This window comes from Dryobates pubescens, chromosome 8 (genome assembly GCF_014839835.1).
Source record: "Dryobates pubescens isolate bDryPub1 chromosome 8, bDryPub1.pri, whole genome shotgun sequence".
Lineage (NCBI taxonomy): Eukaryota > Metazoa > Chordata > Aves > Piciformes > Picidae > Dryobates > Dryobates pubescens.
The window spans coordinates 14,419,882-14,434,969 of record NC_071619.1 but is presented as its reverse complement, the minus strand read 5'-3'; the positions used below and the strand labels follow the sequence as shown (position 1 = coordinate 14,434,969).

Sequence of the window (15,088 nt, the reverse complement as noted above, 5' to 3'; positions counted from 1 at the left end):
CAACTCTCTCAGCATTTCAGTATAAGCATACAGAAATTCAGTGCTCCAGTTAAGGCAGATTGCTAGTTATCAGATTCTAAAGTTCCATCATGAAAAAATGGAGAAAAAAAATAAAAGAGAGACAAAAGATACCAAAACCATTAAATTGTTGGTTTTGGTTGGTTGGTTTTCCCCTTTTTCAAAAATTAGACATATGCAAACAAATGCTAAACTGTCTTCTGTTACCATCTGGTGGTGAAAAATAAGTTACTTAGAAGCCCTGGAGTTCTTGAAGTGCAATATTAGCAACTGAGGTATGCAAGTTGGAGGAGGAGTTGAAAATTGAAGGAAATCTGTGCTGCTTAAACACTACTGGATCATAATACATACAGTATTTCCAAAGCTGTATTTTTAATGCATTTCTCTTAGCCACACACAACACCACACATAAGTAGGGAGAGTACACGTGACTCCTAAAGACTTTTGAGCCAAAGCAAGCAAAAGTAGCATTACACACAAAATTTCTTGAATATACACTAACCTCATGTACACAATTGAAATTAGTTTCTCATGAAGAAATTTTCAATTTAACATTAATTTAGAAAATTGCTAGCAAAGGGTCCAATTTTATCCATTCTACCCTCTTCATTTATCTGATATGGACTCAACATCTACAGAAAGTGGTTACTTATCAGTGTTTAAGAAGTCAGAAGCTTGGACTTCAGAGATGGTGAAAAGATGGGCTACATAACAGTTCACACACTCTGTATACTTACAACTTGAACTTACCTCAAGAGGCATTAGTCTAATTAGAGTTGCAAAGCACTGAGTAGCCATAAAACGTACACTGTTCGTCTGATCACTCATTCTACCCAGAACTGGAACCACTAGAAGAACAATGTATGGAACAATACCAACATCCAACTGCTCCATTACACCTGGACCAGTTATTAAGGAAATACATTTTAACAGTTCAGAATTGTGTGACATCAATATATACCTGGCAAATTTTACACTCAAATAAGTAAAAGTAATTAATAAGTTACATTCAGATGAACAAGAGTTTTCTCTGCTCCCACGTGCTTTGTTAGAAGAAGTTTGAATCTACCCAGTTACATCTAGCCCAGTGAATTCCATGGTTTGAGTAAACCAATTAACTCTGCCAAAACTTCATTTGATAGAAGAAACTTTCATTTTTGTTGTCTTGATTTTATCTATTTCTTGTTTACAGGAGGAAAAGAGCTTAATCTATTGTCTATTATTTCAGTCCTTCTCTCCATTTTTTCAGGTAACAGTGTTTGTTTTCCCAAATTACATAACTGCAAAGAAGTTCCTACATTTTTGAATGCTCAAGTAAGGATACATGCAAGTGCTTCAATTGCACCTTCTTGCTTGGTGTTGTCATCTATTGCTCCCAACCATGGCAGAACTTTCTCTAGAAAGATATTCATTGTTTCCATGGTAGCTATTTTGCTCATAACACCTACACAACGAGCAGCCATGTGTCTCACTGCAGTGCTGGGATGTTGAAGGCACATATAAAGATGAGGCAAATGCTGTATTAACTGAATAGAAGGGGAGAGGAAAGGTTAATATGAATTATAAACAAATTGCTGAGCTATTTTGACGTAAATTGTTTTTAAGTCACTGTTACCTCCCAAAGAATGCTTGAAATGGCTCTTTCACAAGAGCTAATTGCTCAAAACTGAGACATTATTTCAGAACAAAAAAACAACTGAACTTTGAACAAGCATACTCCCCAGTACAGTTAAAAGTCAGAGTAACAAAACATTCAACATTTTAGTCAAAATGAAAATTGGCAATGAAGGAAGTGTTTCACACTGATAAGATACAGTACTAAGTATTTAAAACCTTAAAAAAAATGCTTAAATACAGACACAAAGATAAAACACAGCAACTTTAACAACTAATCAAATCCTGTCTACTTAGGAGTAAACTTAAGCCTCTCACAGTTTTTGCATTCTCTGAACAGGAAGCCTGACAACCTCCTTCAGCCTGTTAAATGGTAGTCAGGCAGCAAACTGTACAATCTTGAATAACATCATCTTTCTCTCACTGTGGCCACTTACACTACACATCACTCTTTAAGCAGTGAACCCATTTCAGTCAGCCACATAACGCAGCGTAACATTTTTTTATCTGTACTTAAGTAACAAAGAGAAGACATTGTATTATCAGCCTCATTACCAGTCTGTTTTCCAGGTTTAGGAAATCTGGAATTAAATTAAAGGAGAGCTGAGATGTTGATTTCAATGTAATAAAATAGCAGAAAAATTGGTGTTTGCTTTTGTAGTTTATTTTACAGCTTATATAAACAAATACACAGGGAAAAAATGGCTTTAAAATCTAACAGCTGCTGAAGACAGAAGCTTATGTCTTCACATTATCAAGACTAGGATATGGGACTTGAAGAACAGGCAGGCTACCAAGTGAATAAAAACACCAGTTGAGCAAAACTAGAGCAACATCTAGGAAAAAAAAAAAAAAAAAGAAAAAAGAAAAAAGCCTTAAAAAAGAAAGATTTAAAACAGTAGCAAAGAACAGACTGAAATGATTACCAGAGGATGTAGCTGAATATCCATTGAAGCTGCTGTTGTTTCAAACACCTGCAAAGAATTTACTAGCTCTTGGGCAGGAGCATCTCCTTTTTCCAGTAAGGACTTCCGATCTGTTAAAACACAAAAGCTTTCAGTTTAAGACTGACATACTGCCCTCACCCTACCAGCCCCTCCAGCTTAAACCAGAAGTGTAATTACCAAAATTATTTATGTGAATGTTGTTCCTTAAAGAACCAACCATAGCATCCCAGAGATGTGGCAATCCTGTTGCCATTTCAGCACCAAAATGTTTAGCTATAGTAGATAAGGCAAATTCAGCTCCTCTTCTCTGTACAACATAGGGTTTCTGAGCCTAGAATTAAACAATTTAAAGTAGTAAGGGGATACTTAAGAATAACTATTTTCAAAGAGATTCCCATTGTTATAGAGGCATTACATTCTGATTGTGTTAATAGCTACCCACATCTAAGTGATGCACTTTATACAGGAAAAATTGAAAAAAATTTATAAACAGATTACTTAAATTCTATAAATTCAGAAATCTGTCTTTTGGTGACACAGGCCCATTTCAGCAAGAGGTTTTCCAAGTGGTTCCAGTTTCAGAAACTCAGATATTGCCAATATAGGGACACCAAGAACAGTAACATGCTAGCAAGACTTCCCAAATGCATTTATTATTAAACTCATCTCTTGCTCTCACTCTCTTCTGAAAGTGGAATTGATAAAAATCACGTTAACAATTAAGAACAAAATCCATGAGTCCTGCCAAGGATCTTACTAAAACATGCTTAAGTTTTATATGAACATAAAAAAACCCAAGAGGTAGTAATCAAGTGTGAAAGCCATATGTACATCCTGAAGTCAGTCACATTTCAAACACTTTTTCCAACACTTTGGAATACCTACTGTGCATCAAGAAGACCAACACTAACATGAGTAATGGGACATCACAGCAAGGTTATGGGAAGACCATTTGCATGGATTAAGATAAAAACTATCTGTACCAAACATAAAACATTTTAAAAGTTAATTTGCTTAATGACACACTAAAGAATTAAAATCTCACCATCAGTGAACATAGGCTGCTTGCATCACAAAATTTTATTCAACTCTGTTCTCCCATGAAAAGATCTAGTACATCTCTATTTTATCAACTACTGTGAATTCAAAGTAATGGAAGGGAGGGGCAGATGTGTAAGTTGAAAACATATGCTTTTGCAGTTTACCTCATCAAGTTCTGTGGGAATGCTTCCACTACTGCCAGTAGGGAGATCTGCAATTGGGGCTTTTGGAGCTTTAGGAGTGGGACCTCGTCGACTTGTGATGGCAAAAGCAGCTTTCTGATGTCTGTACAATGTAATTATTCCCCTGTGCTTAGTAACTGTATGATGCATCCCATCTTTATCAGAGTTGGGCCCTAAAGGAAAAGAAAGAATAGCCAACGACAATTTAAAGTGCAGTTTAAAACATATGTGGAAGTGATAGCTACCTAAAAGGGATCTGCAGGTCTCAACATGCTTTTAACAAAACATGTTATTGCCCTCAATTGAAAAAAAAAAAAACCAACCACAACTTAAAAGTACAGAGTTATTCTGTTAAGGGCACATTACAAAATTGGAATGAAAACTGAAGTGTACAAACCGCTCCAAAAAGTCTTATTCAACAGCAAACACAAGTAACAAAACTTCAATCAATTGTGAAAAGCTTACAGAATTGGTTTTGCCATATTTTTTTACTTTCATATAAACCAACACATTATGTTCAAAGTTGAAACAAACTTACACTGCATGTCCTTTACAAACAGTTCAAGACTCCTACCATGACACAACAGCAGATGCCATCAGTATTTTTGGATTTGTTGATGCTTCTTCTTTACCTAATCAGCTTAATCATTATTCTACTCCAAGATGGAGGTCACATTCATTAACAAACAAAAAAAAAGTATAATGATCAAGCCTTGAAGCAGTCTAGAATCTTTGAGAGTATTAAGGTCTTAATTGAAGGTCTCTTCTAACCTGGTTTATTCTATTCTATTCTATTCGTGTTGTTCTTTCAATCTATACATTTTCTGGCAAGGGACAGTCATTTAAAGAAAAACCATGACCACAGTGTGGCACAGGCTTATTTGCTCATTTGATAAGGATTTTCTGGGCTGCAAGTGCACCTTACTGGCTCATGTCCAACTTCTCATTCACCAGTATCGCACATCATCCCCCAGTCTGAAATGAAATCAGGGATTGCCCTGACCCATGTACTTGGACCTTGCTGTTGAGCTTCATGAGGTTCACACAAGTCCACTTCTTGGCCATGTCCAGGTATAACGCACTACTCTAATTTCCACACTTATTCAATTAAAAACTTTGTAACATAAGTAAATGAAATGTGATCATAAGTGGTTAATGATTAAACTCAGTAAATAATGGAAAATTGGAAATAACGTCTTTTATAGTGAATTTTCCTGAAAACTCTGCACCATCATTAGTTCTACACAGCAGGTAGTTTAAGATACCTAATGAAAAATACCTAAGATACCTAATGAAAAAATGACTAAGAAATGAAGACTCAGTAGCTGGCATTTTAAGAACACTGAAACCAAAATTGACTCAAGCACATTTTAACAGTTCAGAGACAAGTACAGACACGTTTCAAGAATCCTGGCAGTCTTAGATATCATACCTTTTGAGTTTTCACTGCTGCTCTGAGGCTGTGCAGGACACGCTGCTAGTGGGGTGAGATGTGGATCCACACAGAGGGAGTTGCAGAGGTTTTTTATAATTTTTGAGTTGGGACAAGGAGACCTTGTTGTACACTGCTGAAGTAACTTTGCTATACATGAAGCCACATAGTTTTGTACAAGCGTATTCTCCTCTTTTTTGATAGCTTCCATTAAGGGTTTTATGACAGGATTTAGTTTTTCTGGAAGTTGCTGCAAGTTCACAACTGCACATGCAGCAAATGTATGGACTCGCAGATGCAGCACTTGCCATTCTTGATTAGTTTCTGTAACAGTTATTTGGACTTGTTGTCGTTTGCTGTCCAACTGTTGTAGAGTTTTAGGATTCAAAGTAAAGGATGATGTCACTTCATTGAAAACTGAAGTAACCTAAGAAAAAGGAGGAAAAGACTTACAAATACATTTCGTTTATTGTAAAATGGGACTTCCTATGAAAACCATGATGTTCATGGCAGAAATGTCACTTGATAAGGTATTAGTATCTCTATTTTTCCAGCAAAGAGCAGGAAAAGGTCTAAAATGTAGTTTCTAGAATCTTTAACTGCACTATTAGGGAAAATTTCAAGTCTAGATTCCAAAATCTAAAGAGGAGTTTACATACTCCTCCAAATTTAGTTTGTTCTGTATCTGCCAAATATTTCCAAATAGTTTGGGCAATATGTAAGCATGTGACAGACAAGCAAAGGAGAACGAACGCACTATGAACGTGCTATGTGAGACCAGAAAGCAAGCATGTGCAAGGCCCCACGTAGGAGGTGGTTTCTAAACTGATTTTCTTCTGAGGGAAGAGACTGGGATGAAAAAAAACACAATCTAAGTCAGACAAACACAGTAGTTACAGGACTTGCCATATCCTCCCCCACTTACAAGTGGCTAGCTACTGTTGCTTAAATCTTCACACAAAAAACAGATCAAAAGAAATGTGCAATCATAGAAATGCTGAACGTATTCTACTGCTAGGACGGTTACACTCCTAAGCACAGGAACAATGATGGCTGCGGAAAGTTTTAGTCTGATGGCGGGGGGGGGAGGGGCGTATTTTTCTGTTGGGTTTTGCCTTTTACTCTCAAATGTTTAGGTGAAGTCTTTCAACTACCAGACTGCTTCATTGTACAGATACCTCGAGTTTACTCTGTATGACCTTGATGACTGGAATGGCCAAAGGATGCAAAATACTAAGGAGAAGCACAGGGGTTTGCTATGTGTGAAGTCCCATATTACAATGCAGAGTAGGTTTGGTGTCAGTATTCCAGATTTGGAAGAAGGGCAGGCATGCATCTACTTACCAGCTCATTAGCTTGATCTATTGTAAATACACTGCAGTTTACTCTGTTTCCAATGTCAATGTGTGCATCAGCTAGCAATGAGATGAGTTGTTTACATTCATTCTGCATTCGTGTAAAGGGAACAGCAATTTCATCGTAATATAGATGTTCAGAAAGAACCCCAAGTAAACGAGGCTGCACACAAACTGCCACAGTTCTACACTCCTGTAACAGGAAAAGACAGAATTTGTATTTCTGAGTAATCACTATTTCTTTTGTCTAGCTTTGGGCACTAAACAGCACAATTTAGCTACAAAAATCCAGTTTCCAGAGGGACCATTAACATTTGTAATCCAGAATATTAAAGATTGTGAACAAAACCTTCAGTCTGGGACTAGCACAGGAGTGATAATGAATACAGGGAAGACAATAATGTTAAAAGAAAGCACTGACCTTAGATAGTATGCATCTTGAGAACAGACATTTGTAGAAGAAATGTGACTATATTTGCTGATTCGTAGTTCTGGCAGTTGGCATTTAGCTGCCAAGCAATGTATTCCTCCATGGTCTAACAACCAAGACTTTAGTATTTAGAGATATAAATATTATTTTAGCTTATCAACTGACATTTTATTTCAAGCTAAGTAGCAGACAACAAGCTGTGGATTAAGATAGTAAGTAAAATTTATTTTTTGCTGCAGAAACATCCTACCTTTTGCAAGGCTGCCCACTCACAGATTACTAATGCAACACTAATCCTCTGCAAGGCAGATTTAGAATTCAAGTGGAAGAGCAGTAGCTGAGCTAATGATTCAGCTGGCTTTATTTCTTGAGTAACAGTATTTACACCTGGGTCACAAATGCAGCAACAAAGTGCTCCCAGCAACCTGACAAAAGGAAAAAGAACAGTCACTTCAATGCTACCAATTACTCCGTAATTGATGATTTGAAATGAAGACGCCAAAAAAGTCCACATAATCAGATTTTGGCAAAACCACCATGCAACAAAAGAGATAAATGGCTTCAAAATATTTTAAGATTTCTAGTCAACTGACTTTGCTGCCATCATCCGAGCTCGCATGACAACATAATCCCTTGTTGCTGGATCTTCTGCAATGCTGTCTGCCCCAGCAATATATTCCTGAATCACTTCCTTATTCTGGGTTTGACCTTGACGCAGTTTAGCACCTGCCTTTTCCTATGGAAAGAAGTTACAAGAGGTTGAACGTTAACGTGCTTGTAATATAGAAGATGAATTAATATTCAGTAACATTTACAGTAACCATCATACCCTGCAAAAATTGGACTAGGTCAGAACATTTCTTGGTTAACGCTTTTAGAAGTAGTTAGTCAGTGTAAATTAGCTCTCTGGTAATAGTATTCTATGATCCTATTAAAATGTATGATATTATGATATGAAATGTATTATAATTATCAAATTAAATGTAGGATAATATAACTACAATATTAAAACTAATTCTCAACGTAGCTGATAAATTGAGTCCACACAGAAGAATAAGGAAATCTCTTTCAGCATGTTTTAAGAAATTATGCAGTGCTTTTAGACTTAATTCAGCCCTGCAAGCAGATGTTTTTGGAACCACGTAAATAAAGACTTTAATATTCACAGGGGGCATGCTACATGACAGAACTTTGAATTTTCATGGATAACCTGACAAGAACTATTTTGCTCTACAGACTTGAGGTTTGTAAAACAGGTTAGTTATAGGAAGGCACCACCACTCCCCTCTAGTGTCTTTAGAAAGCATCTTTATATACAGTTCATCGTTCTCCTGCTGTCCCCACAAGAGTTTCACTTACTTTTGATCTGGGTTTCACTTCTAGCAACATGTTTAAGTCAATGGGTAAATGAGATGGCTGCATCATTAAGCAGAGCCAGGCTCCCATCCATGGACAAGCAGCTGCAACCACATACTGCACAGATGCCTTGTTTAACAGTTCCAGCCATACCTTGGGAGAGAAACATTGGGGAGGTCACATATGTGGTCTATGTAAGATCATATATGTGCTAATGGACTGTAGGAACCATCCTTCAGTCCACAGTAAAGCATCACATAGGTTAACTACAAAATAACTAACATGAACACTATTATTCATCTTCACCGAAGTGCAAAGGATATGAAAGAACAGGACACAAAGCCACCATATGTGTGTCAGTCATTTGTTATGCAAATACCTTGTGAATAAGATCCAGAATTTCTTGGTTGCTTTCTAAGATACAAAATTGAAATATGTGCCTCAGCATGTCTGGGAGAATTGGAGTTAGCCATGTTGAAGAGCTCTGAAACAAGGATATCATATGATCAAGCAGGTTCCTCTATGTATCATGGTAAAACACTATTAGCTCTAATTCTTACCTGGTCTTGGGTAGACAGCAGTGTGAATAATGTTTCCAGTGCTGCTTTTCTCACAGAAGATATAGTATGATGCAAGAACGGCCACACACGTGGGACCAAAACTGTGAGTGATTGCTGAATACTAGTATGTGAAGGTGAGATATAGGGGTAGTTGATAGGGAGGAAAAAAAAACAATACACAAAGCTAAGTTAATTTTATTCCCAGTTAGAAACCTTTAGTCAAAAGAAAGCTTTTAAAAACCAAAAGTATTATTGGATAGTGCTTGGTGGTTAAGTGAAGCTTAAACATTTAAAACAGTTTGAGCTAGTATCTTCTGTCAGGAAAATGTAACATCAATAAAAACCACAAAAAAACCCAAACAGTAAAGAACTACTTGACTCAGGCATTTGCTTTTATTGCATTGTTTCCCAGATTATACTTTGGGGGTTTGTTCAAACTGTTCAGAAAAAAGCTAGGGTTTTATTTTGAATTTACTATTCGGCATTTTGGACTCACTATGATCTTAAAGGTCTTTTCCAACCAAATCGGTTCTATGATTTATCAGTTTAGAAATAACTAAAACCAAGCTTGGATCTTACGAGTTTGAACTTGCACATCAACTGATGCAAATAGTACACACTTAAAGATGGCACTAGTTACTTTTGGATTTGGGCAAAAACCAGCTTCAGCAGTGGCAATCATATAGGATGAGAAAGATTAAGATGTGGAAAGCATCTACTGTAAATGCAGATATAGGTACATACATGTGCTTTAACATACAGTTTGCTCTCGTTTGGAGTTTGTCAACTAAATGCACAGAAACAAGGAGTTTGTGGGTGGTCCACCATATAAATGGAACCAATAACCTTTACTAAGATGCCCAAGATGAATGAAGGTGGGGGTCATGCGGAAATAATATATAAACAATGCCTAGTACCTTCTAATTATTTTGTTGCCTTTTACTAATGTAACTAAATTAGCAGACCTGTATTAACCACTTAAAGGAAAAGCAAGACCAAAATTAAAATTTAAATCAAGTATCTGCTTGGCATATGTTTTGAAAGCAACTGTAATTATTTCAATTTGAAAATAACTGGACTGCCAAACCTGCAATATTGAAGCAATAATAATTAAAAAGTTACCTGCATTTGCGGACCTGAGGATAAGTCAGAAGGGAAGAAAGAAGGATCATGATACTATTTGTGGAAGCTGTCAAGTCATCCAACTCCAGAAGTGCATCCCACAATGTATTTAGAATAAAAGGCACCTACACAAATAAACAAAAGAGGTTATCACTGAAGTAAAAAAGAAAAAAGGGGGGGAAGAGGAGGGGAGAAAAACCAAGTGTTACTTTCTTTACTCTGACCAAAAGTGAACTTTTCAATCAGAACTGACAGAAAACAGTCATTCAATCACCTTCTGAGACTGAAGTTGGACCAGACTTTCTACTACTGGTACTAAAGATGCTGCAGCAACAGCTCGGACATCATCATCCAGATCTTGGAGACCTTCAATTATTGCAGGCAACACTTTAGGCAGTAAAGTGTTGATCATGTCCTGCCAAAAAGACCAAAAGCATTTTTAAACTTAAAAAGCATACAATACCTAAACTAAGATGTATTTTAAGTATAAATCTGTTATATAAAACAGAAGCTACAGGTCCAAGATTATAATCTAAATATTTTAAGTACCATTCATGAAGCAAAACTAAGTTATAGATTGGAAAGAACTGCAGCTCTGCTCAGTTTTGGTGCAAACAAAACTCAAGTGTTTGCAAAAAAACCACAAACAGACTAAACCTCTTACAGTACTCATCTCTGCTAACCTCACACATGAAAGCTGTGAAACCAAGCAAGGATAGTCTCGATTTAAAATACTTTGTGCAAGTAACTTACCAAGTTACAATTGTGCAACTTTGCTATATGCTTGCAGATTTCTGCAGCCTATAAAACGCAGTCACACATCTTGTATCCCACATGAAAGCAAGCTTGCTTTATCATACCTCATCATACCCATCAGCCACATTTTGAGCAGAGCTTATACCAAAGCTCTCTGCAGTTTGTCATGAGGATTACCTGCCGTACGGCCAAAGCATACTTTATTCCTAGAAGACCACCATGTCTCACTTCCCACTGCTCCTGAGTAAGCAGCTTCAGAAGAACATCTACTGTTTTATGAACTCCAGTCTCGTTCATATGTTTCAGTACCACTCCCAAAGTCTGAGCGCAAGTCTCACGTACTGGTGCCACCACCTAGGATAAAGTAAATGATAAAACAGCTACTTCTGAATGAATTTCAACTTAGAAACTAGTACAAGTAGAGTCAGATGACCAAAACTGCTACAGAAGGTGAAATTCACATATTGGCAACTTCATAATAAGCATCTGTGAGCATATACAACAGGCACATGCAGTAGCACTGTATAAAGCATAGCAGATCTGCTGCAATATTTCTTGCAGAAGTCTGCTGATGTACCTGCTCACTCAGAAATGACTTACTTCATCTGAAACAAAGTCTCCAAATCTGTCTAATGCAAACACACAAAGAAGTCTAATAACCAAGTCTTCCAGCCACTCCTGATGCTGCTGAATCATCTGTGAAAAAAGAAAAAGTAAATACCTTGACTATGTATTCATAAAGAGTTTCTGACATGCCTGCTTTAGCTAAAATTTATGAGAGTTAAACCAACATGTTTTAACTGAGATCTTACACAGACAGTCTAGGTCAAATAGCTTTTTCTTTTAAAAAAGCCACTTTTATTAAAAGGCTAGAGAGCACCTTGTAAGATAAGCAGATCTTTTTATTTTATCCCTACAAAGTATACAATGTTAAGATAATTCAGATAATGTATACTGACTAATGTCCGCACATCCTAGGCAAGACAATTAATACATTTCAAGATTATTCACAAATAAACTATAAAATAAAGCAAGCAGTACTTCACCATGGGAGACCCTGTGAAAGAAACTTGCTTTTCAGCCACATCTTCTCCACATTTAGTAAAGCAGTTTAGACCAAACTTGTCTTGAAGCTCTTGCCTCTGACTATTAGAGACCTAAAAACTCTCTAACCCAATCTCAGAATAAAAGCCCCATAAATGCAACTTGCTCAGACACCACCTTTCCCACTGCCACTATCCTGAAGCTCTAGATCATTTTGCCTTAAAAATGATCATTTTAATGAAAAAAATTTTCATTGTATTATGGATTTAATACTCCCACACATGTAAAAGCATTATAGCATGCATACAGCATAGACAGTAGCCTCTGAATGTAGCCTGGAGCACTCACACACTACCTATAAACAGTTAAAACTGTTTAAAGTATCTTATCATGGCAGCATGTGTTATTATTACTTTGCAATCTCCATTGAACAGATAGTACTCCACATAAAAGCACGGAAAGATTTCAGCTTTTGCTTTCCCTATATACAAGGTATGCTGAAGTCACTTGATTCACATTTGATAAATGGATCTCCTCTTTCTTCAACACTCTCTACATATTTTATTAGTGTATACAGTGATTTCATCCAGATTATTCTGAGCAGGCAAGTCTCATGGTTTATATAACCCCCCAGATCATCCACATCCTGTAAAACCCGAGTATTTTAAAGATATTTGATTCATACAATTTGTTTAAGTAATGCATTTATAACAATGCATACTTAAAGAGTGGTTTGTGATTTGTGTTACAAAGTGCAATATTCAGGGTGGATGGACAGTTGGCTCGTTTCGAGAACAGAGGGTAAATGTTCAGACTGTTTCGGTTTGAAAGAGAGCCTGAGATGATAAATAAATGCCAACTTTCTCAGGACCGCAGAATGTTTACCTTATCTAAGTCCTAAACAGCTGTACCTGTGTGAGAAGATGTGGTTCTTCAAAGGATACAGGAGAAAGACCTCCTCTGCTTCACCTGCGACCCCCTAAAGACCCTTACCACAAGGAAGATGCTCATGCTCAAGCAGCCCAGGAATTTGCTAGAGCTCATTATCATATCCCTGCCTTCTATTAAGCATAAGCATGCATATGTAGATGATGTAGCTATATAAAGAAAAGATGTTAATTGTAAGGTGCTTTTTGGCAGAGACTGGAGGTGGCTTTGAGGGGGAGTCTCTGCAGCCCGGTGCACCGCTTCTTTCCCTTGCTTCTCCTTTTTCAATAAAACAACTCTCACAAGAAACTTAGAAATCTTCTTGTGTGGCCCGGTCGTAACATGCATTAAGCGCACAGGACTGAAAACTTACCTCTTCTAAAGAGCTATCTCCCATTTTACCACCACTTTTACCATGAGCTTTAAGTATCTCTCTCAGACCAGTACCTGCACCATGTCGAACCTACAAATTGAAATAAGTAGTCCAACTTAAAATATTTAGGAACAAAAGATGAAAACCACACTAGGTAACTAGAACTATACTACTTTATTCTTAACAGAGTTATTTCATGTGCTGCAGAGTTAGCTGTACTTAGTCTTGTGGGAAAGGGTAGTATTTTATTAGATCAAATCATATACTTAAATATTCAACTGCACAAAAAGCAACCTATTTTTACCTAAGTATTTGCCAGACTATGGACAACAGCAATGAAAAACTGCTTCTATCACACTGTTATCATATTTGCAGTAATGTGGCCAACAAAGAATTTTCATTTAGTTTTACCTCACTATGCTAAAAGACACTGGTTTTCAGAGAAAGAGCAACTAGAAGGCATTCTTGTTGTTCTTTCAAAACTAAGTTTGAAAGTTTATAGGGTCAGGGGTGACCTTATTGCTCTCTACAACTACCTTAAGGGAGGTTGTAGACAGGCAGAGGTTGGTCTCTTCTCCCAGGCAACCAGCACCAGAACAAGAGGACAGAGTCTCAAGCTGCGTTAGGAAGAAGTTCTACACAGAGTGATTGCCCATTGGAATGGGCTGCCCGGGGAGGTGGTGGAGTCAACGTCATTGGAGGTGTTCAGGAGGAGACTTGATGGGGTGCTTGGTTGAATGATTTAGTTGATTAAGTGGTGTTGGATTAGTTGATAGGTTGGATGTGATGATCTTGAAGGTCTCTTCCAACCTGGTCTGGTCTATTCTATTCTATATAACAGCAATATTCTTGTATTTCTTAAACACCTTGTACCAATTTTTACATTATTTATTTCTCTAAAACTCTATTTCTTAAACAGTGTTTGGATTTTCGCTGAGTTGTTTTGGGGGGTGCAAAATAAATTTTCAAGAATTACTATGCTGCATAGCTTACAAACTTGGTTTGCTTAGATAAATGTTAAAAAAAAAAAAAAGGGAACAAGTGATATAGAAAAGCAAATTATAGGCACTCGCGTGTTCCCACCGAACAGAAACGGTTGAACACACTGGGATGAGTTTTGGAAATGACAGGAGACCAGTAGAAAGATGTGCTACAGACACACCTGTTTCTGGTATTTCTGGTATGTACCTGGACTAGTAATGGGCTAATGAAGAAAAACCTACTCAACAGATAAACAGAAAGTTGCAAAACCAATTTTGAACAGAGTTTTCATCAAGGAGTCTTTATACTGGTTAGAGTAGAACATACTCCTGGGTTTTTAAGGACATTTCATAGATGTGCTTGTTGCTAGCAGAAGAATATCACATTTCATTTCTCAATAGTAACAACTAGAACTGAGTAACTGGTAGATCCCCCTTCATCAAAGTATCTTAGAAGAAATGCAAGTGTACATGTCTCCATATCATAGAATCACAGAATCAGTAAGATTGGAAGAGACCTCAAAGATCATCAAGTCCAAACTAATCACCCAACACCTCATGACTAACTCAACCATGGCTTAAAGTGCCATGTCCAATCCTTTTTTGAACACCTCCAGGGACAGTGACTCCACCACCTCCCTGGGCAGCCCAGTCAATGGCCAATTACTCTTTCTGTGAAGAATTTTCTCCTCACGTTGAGACTAAACTTCCCCTGGTGCAGCTTGAGACTGTGTCCTCTTATTCTGTCACTGGCTGCCTGGGAGAAGAGACCAACCGCAACCTGTCTACAACCTCCTTTCAGGTAGTTGTAGAGAGCAATAAGGTCTCCCCTGAGCCTCTTCTTCTCCAGGCTAAACAACCCCAGCTCCCTCACCCTCTCCTCACAGGACTTGTGCTCAAAACTTCTCACCAGCCTTAATGTCCTTCTCTGGACAAGTTCAAGTGTCTCAA

General features: G+C 37.4%; 1 protein-coding gene across 3 annotated transcripts in view; it reads right to left on the bottom strand.

The window, feature by feature from the left end:
• BTAF1 (B-TFIID TATA-box binding protein associated factor 1) overlaps positions 1-15,088 on the bottom strand; it is a 43,513-nt gene that overhangs the window by 9,420 nt on the left and 19,005 nt on the right. For all 3 annotated transcript variants that reach the window (XM_054163234.1, XM_054163235.1, XM_054163236.1), the window contains 17 exons: positions 13,158-13,247; positions 11,414-11,509; positions 10,991-11,167; positions 10,332-10,472; positions 10,058-10,182; positions 8,936-9,056; positions 8,755-8,859; positions 8,379-8,528; positions 7,613-7,755; positions 7,270-7,444; positions 6,579-6,782; positions 5,235-5,661; positions 3,785-3,975; positions 2,757-2,910; positions 2,559-2,668; positions 1,343-1,544; positions 769-917 (listed from right to left, as the gene is read on the bottom strand). In XM_054163234.1, coding sequence (XP_054019209.1) covers positions 769-917; positions 1,343-1,544; positions 2,559-2,668; positions 2,757-2,910; positions 3,785-3,975; positions 5,235-5,661; positions 6,579-6,782; positions 7,270-7,444; positions 7,613-7,755; positions 8,379-8,528; positions 8,755-8,859; positions 8,936-9,056; positions 10,058-10,182; positions 10,332-10,472; positions 10,991-11,167; positions 11,414-11,509; positions 13,158-13,247 — 2,760 coding nt within the window. The remainder of the gene's footprint in view (positions 1-768; positions 918-1,342; positions 1,545-2,558; positions 2,669-2,756; positions 2,911-3,784; positions 3,976-5,234; positions 5,662-6,578; positions 6,783-7,269; positions 7,445-7,612; positions 7,756-8,378; positions 8,529-8,754; positions 8,860-8,935; positions 9,057-10,057; positions 10,183-10,331; positions 10,473-10,990; positions 11,168-11,413; positions 11,510-13,157; positions 13,248-15,088) is intronic.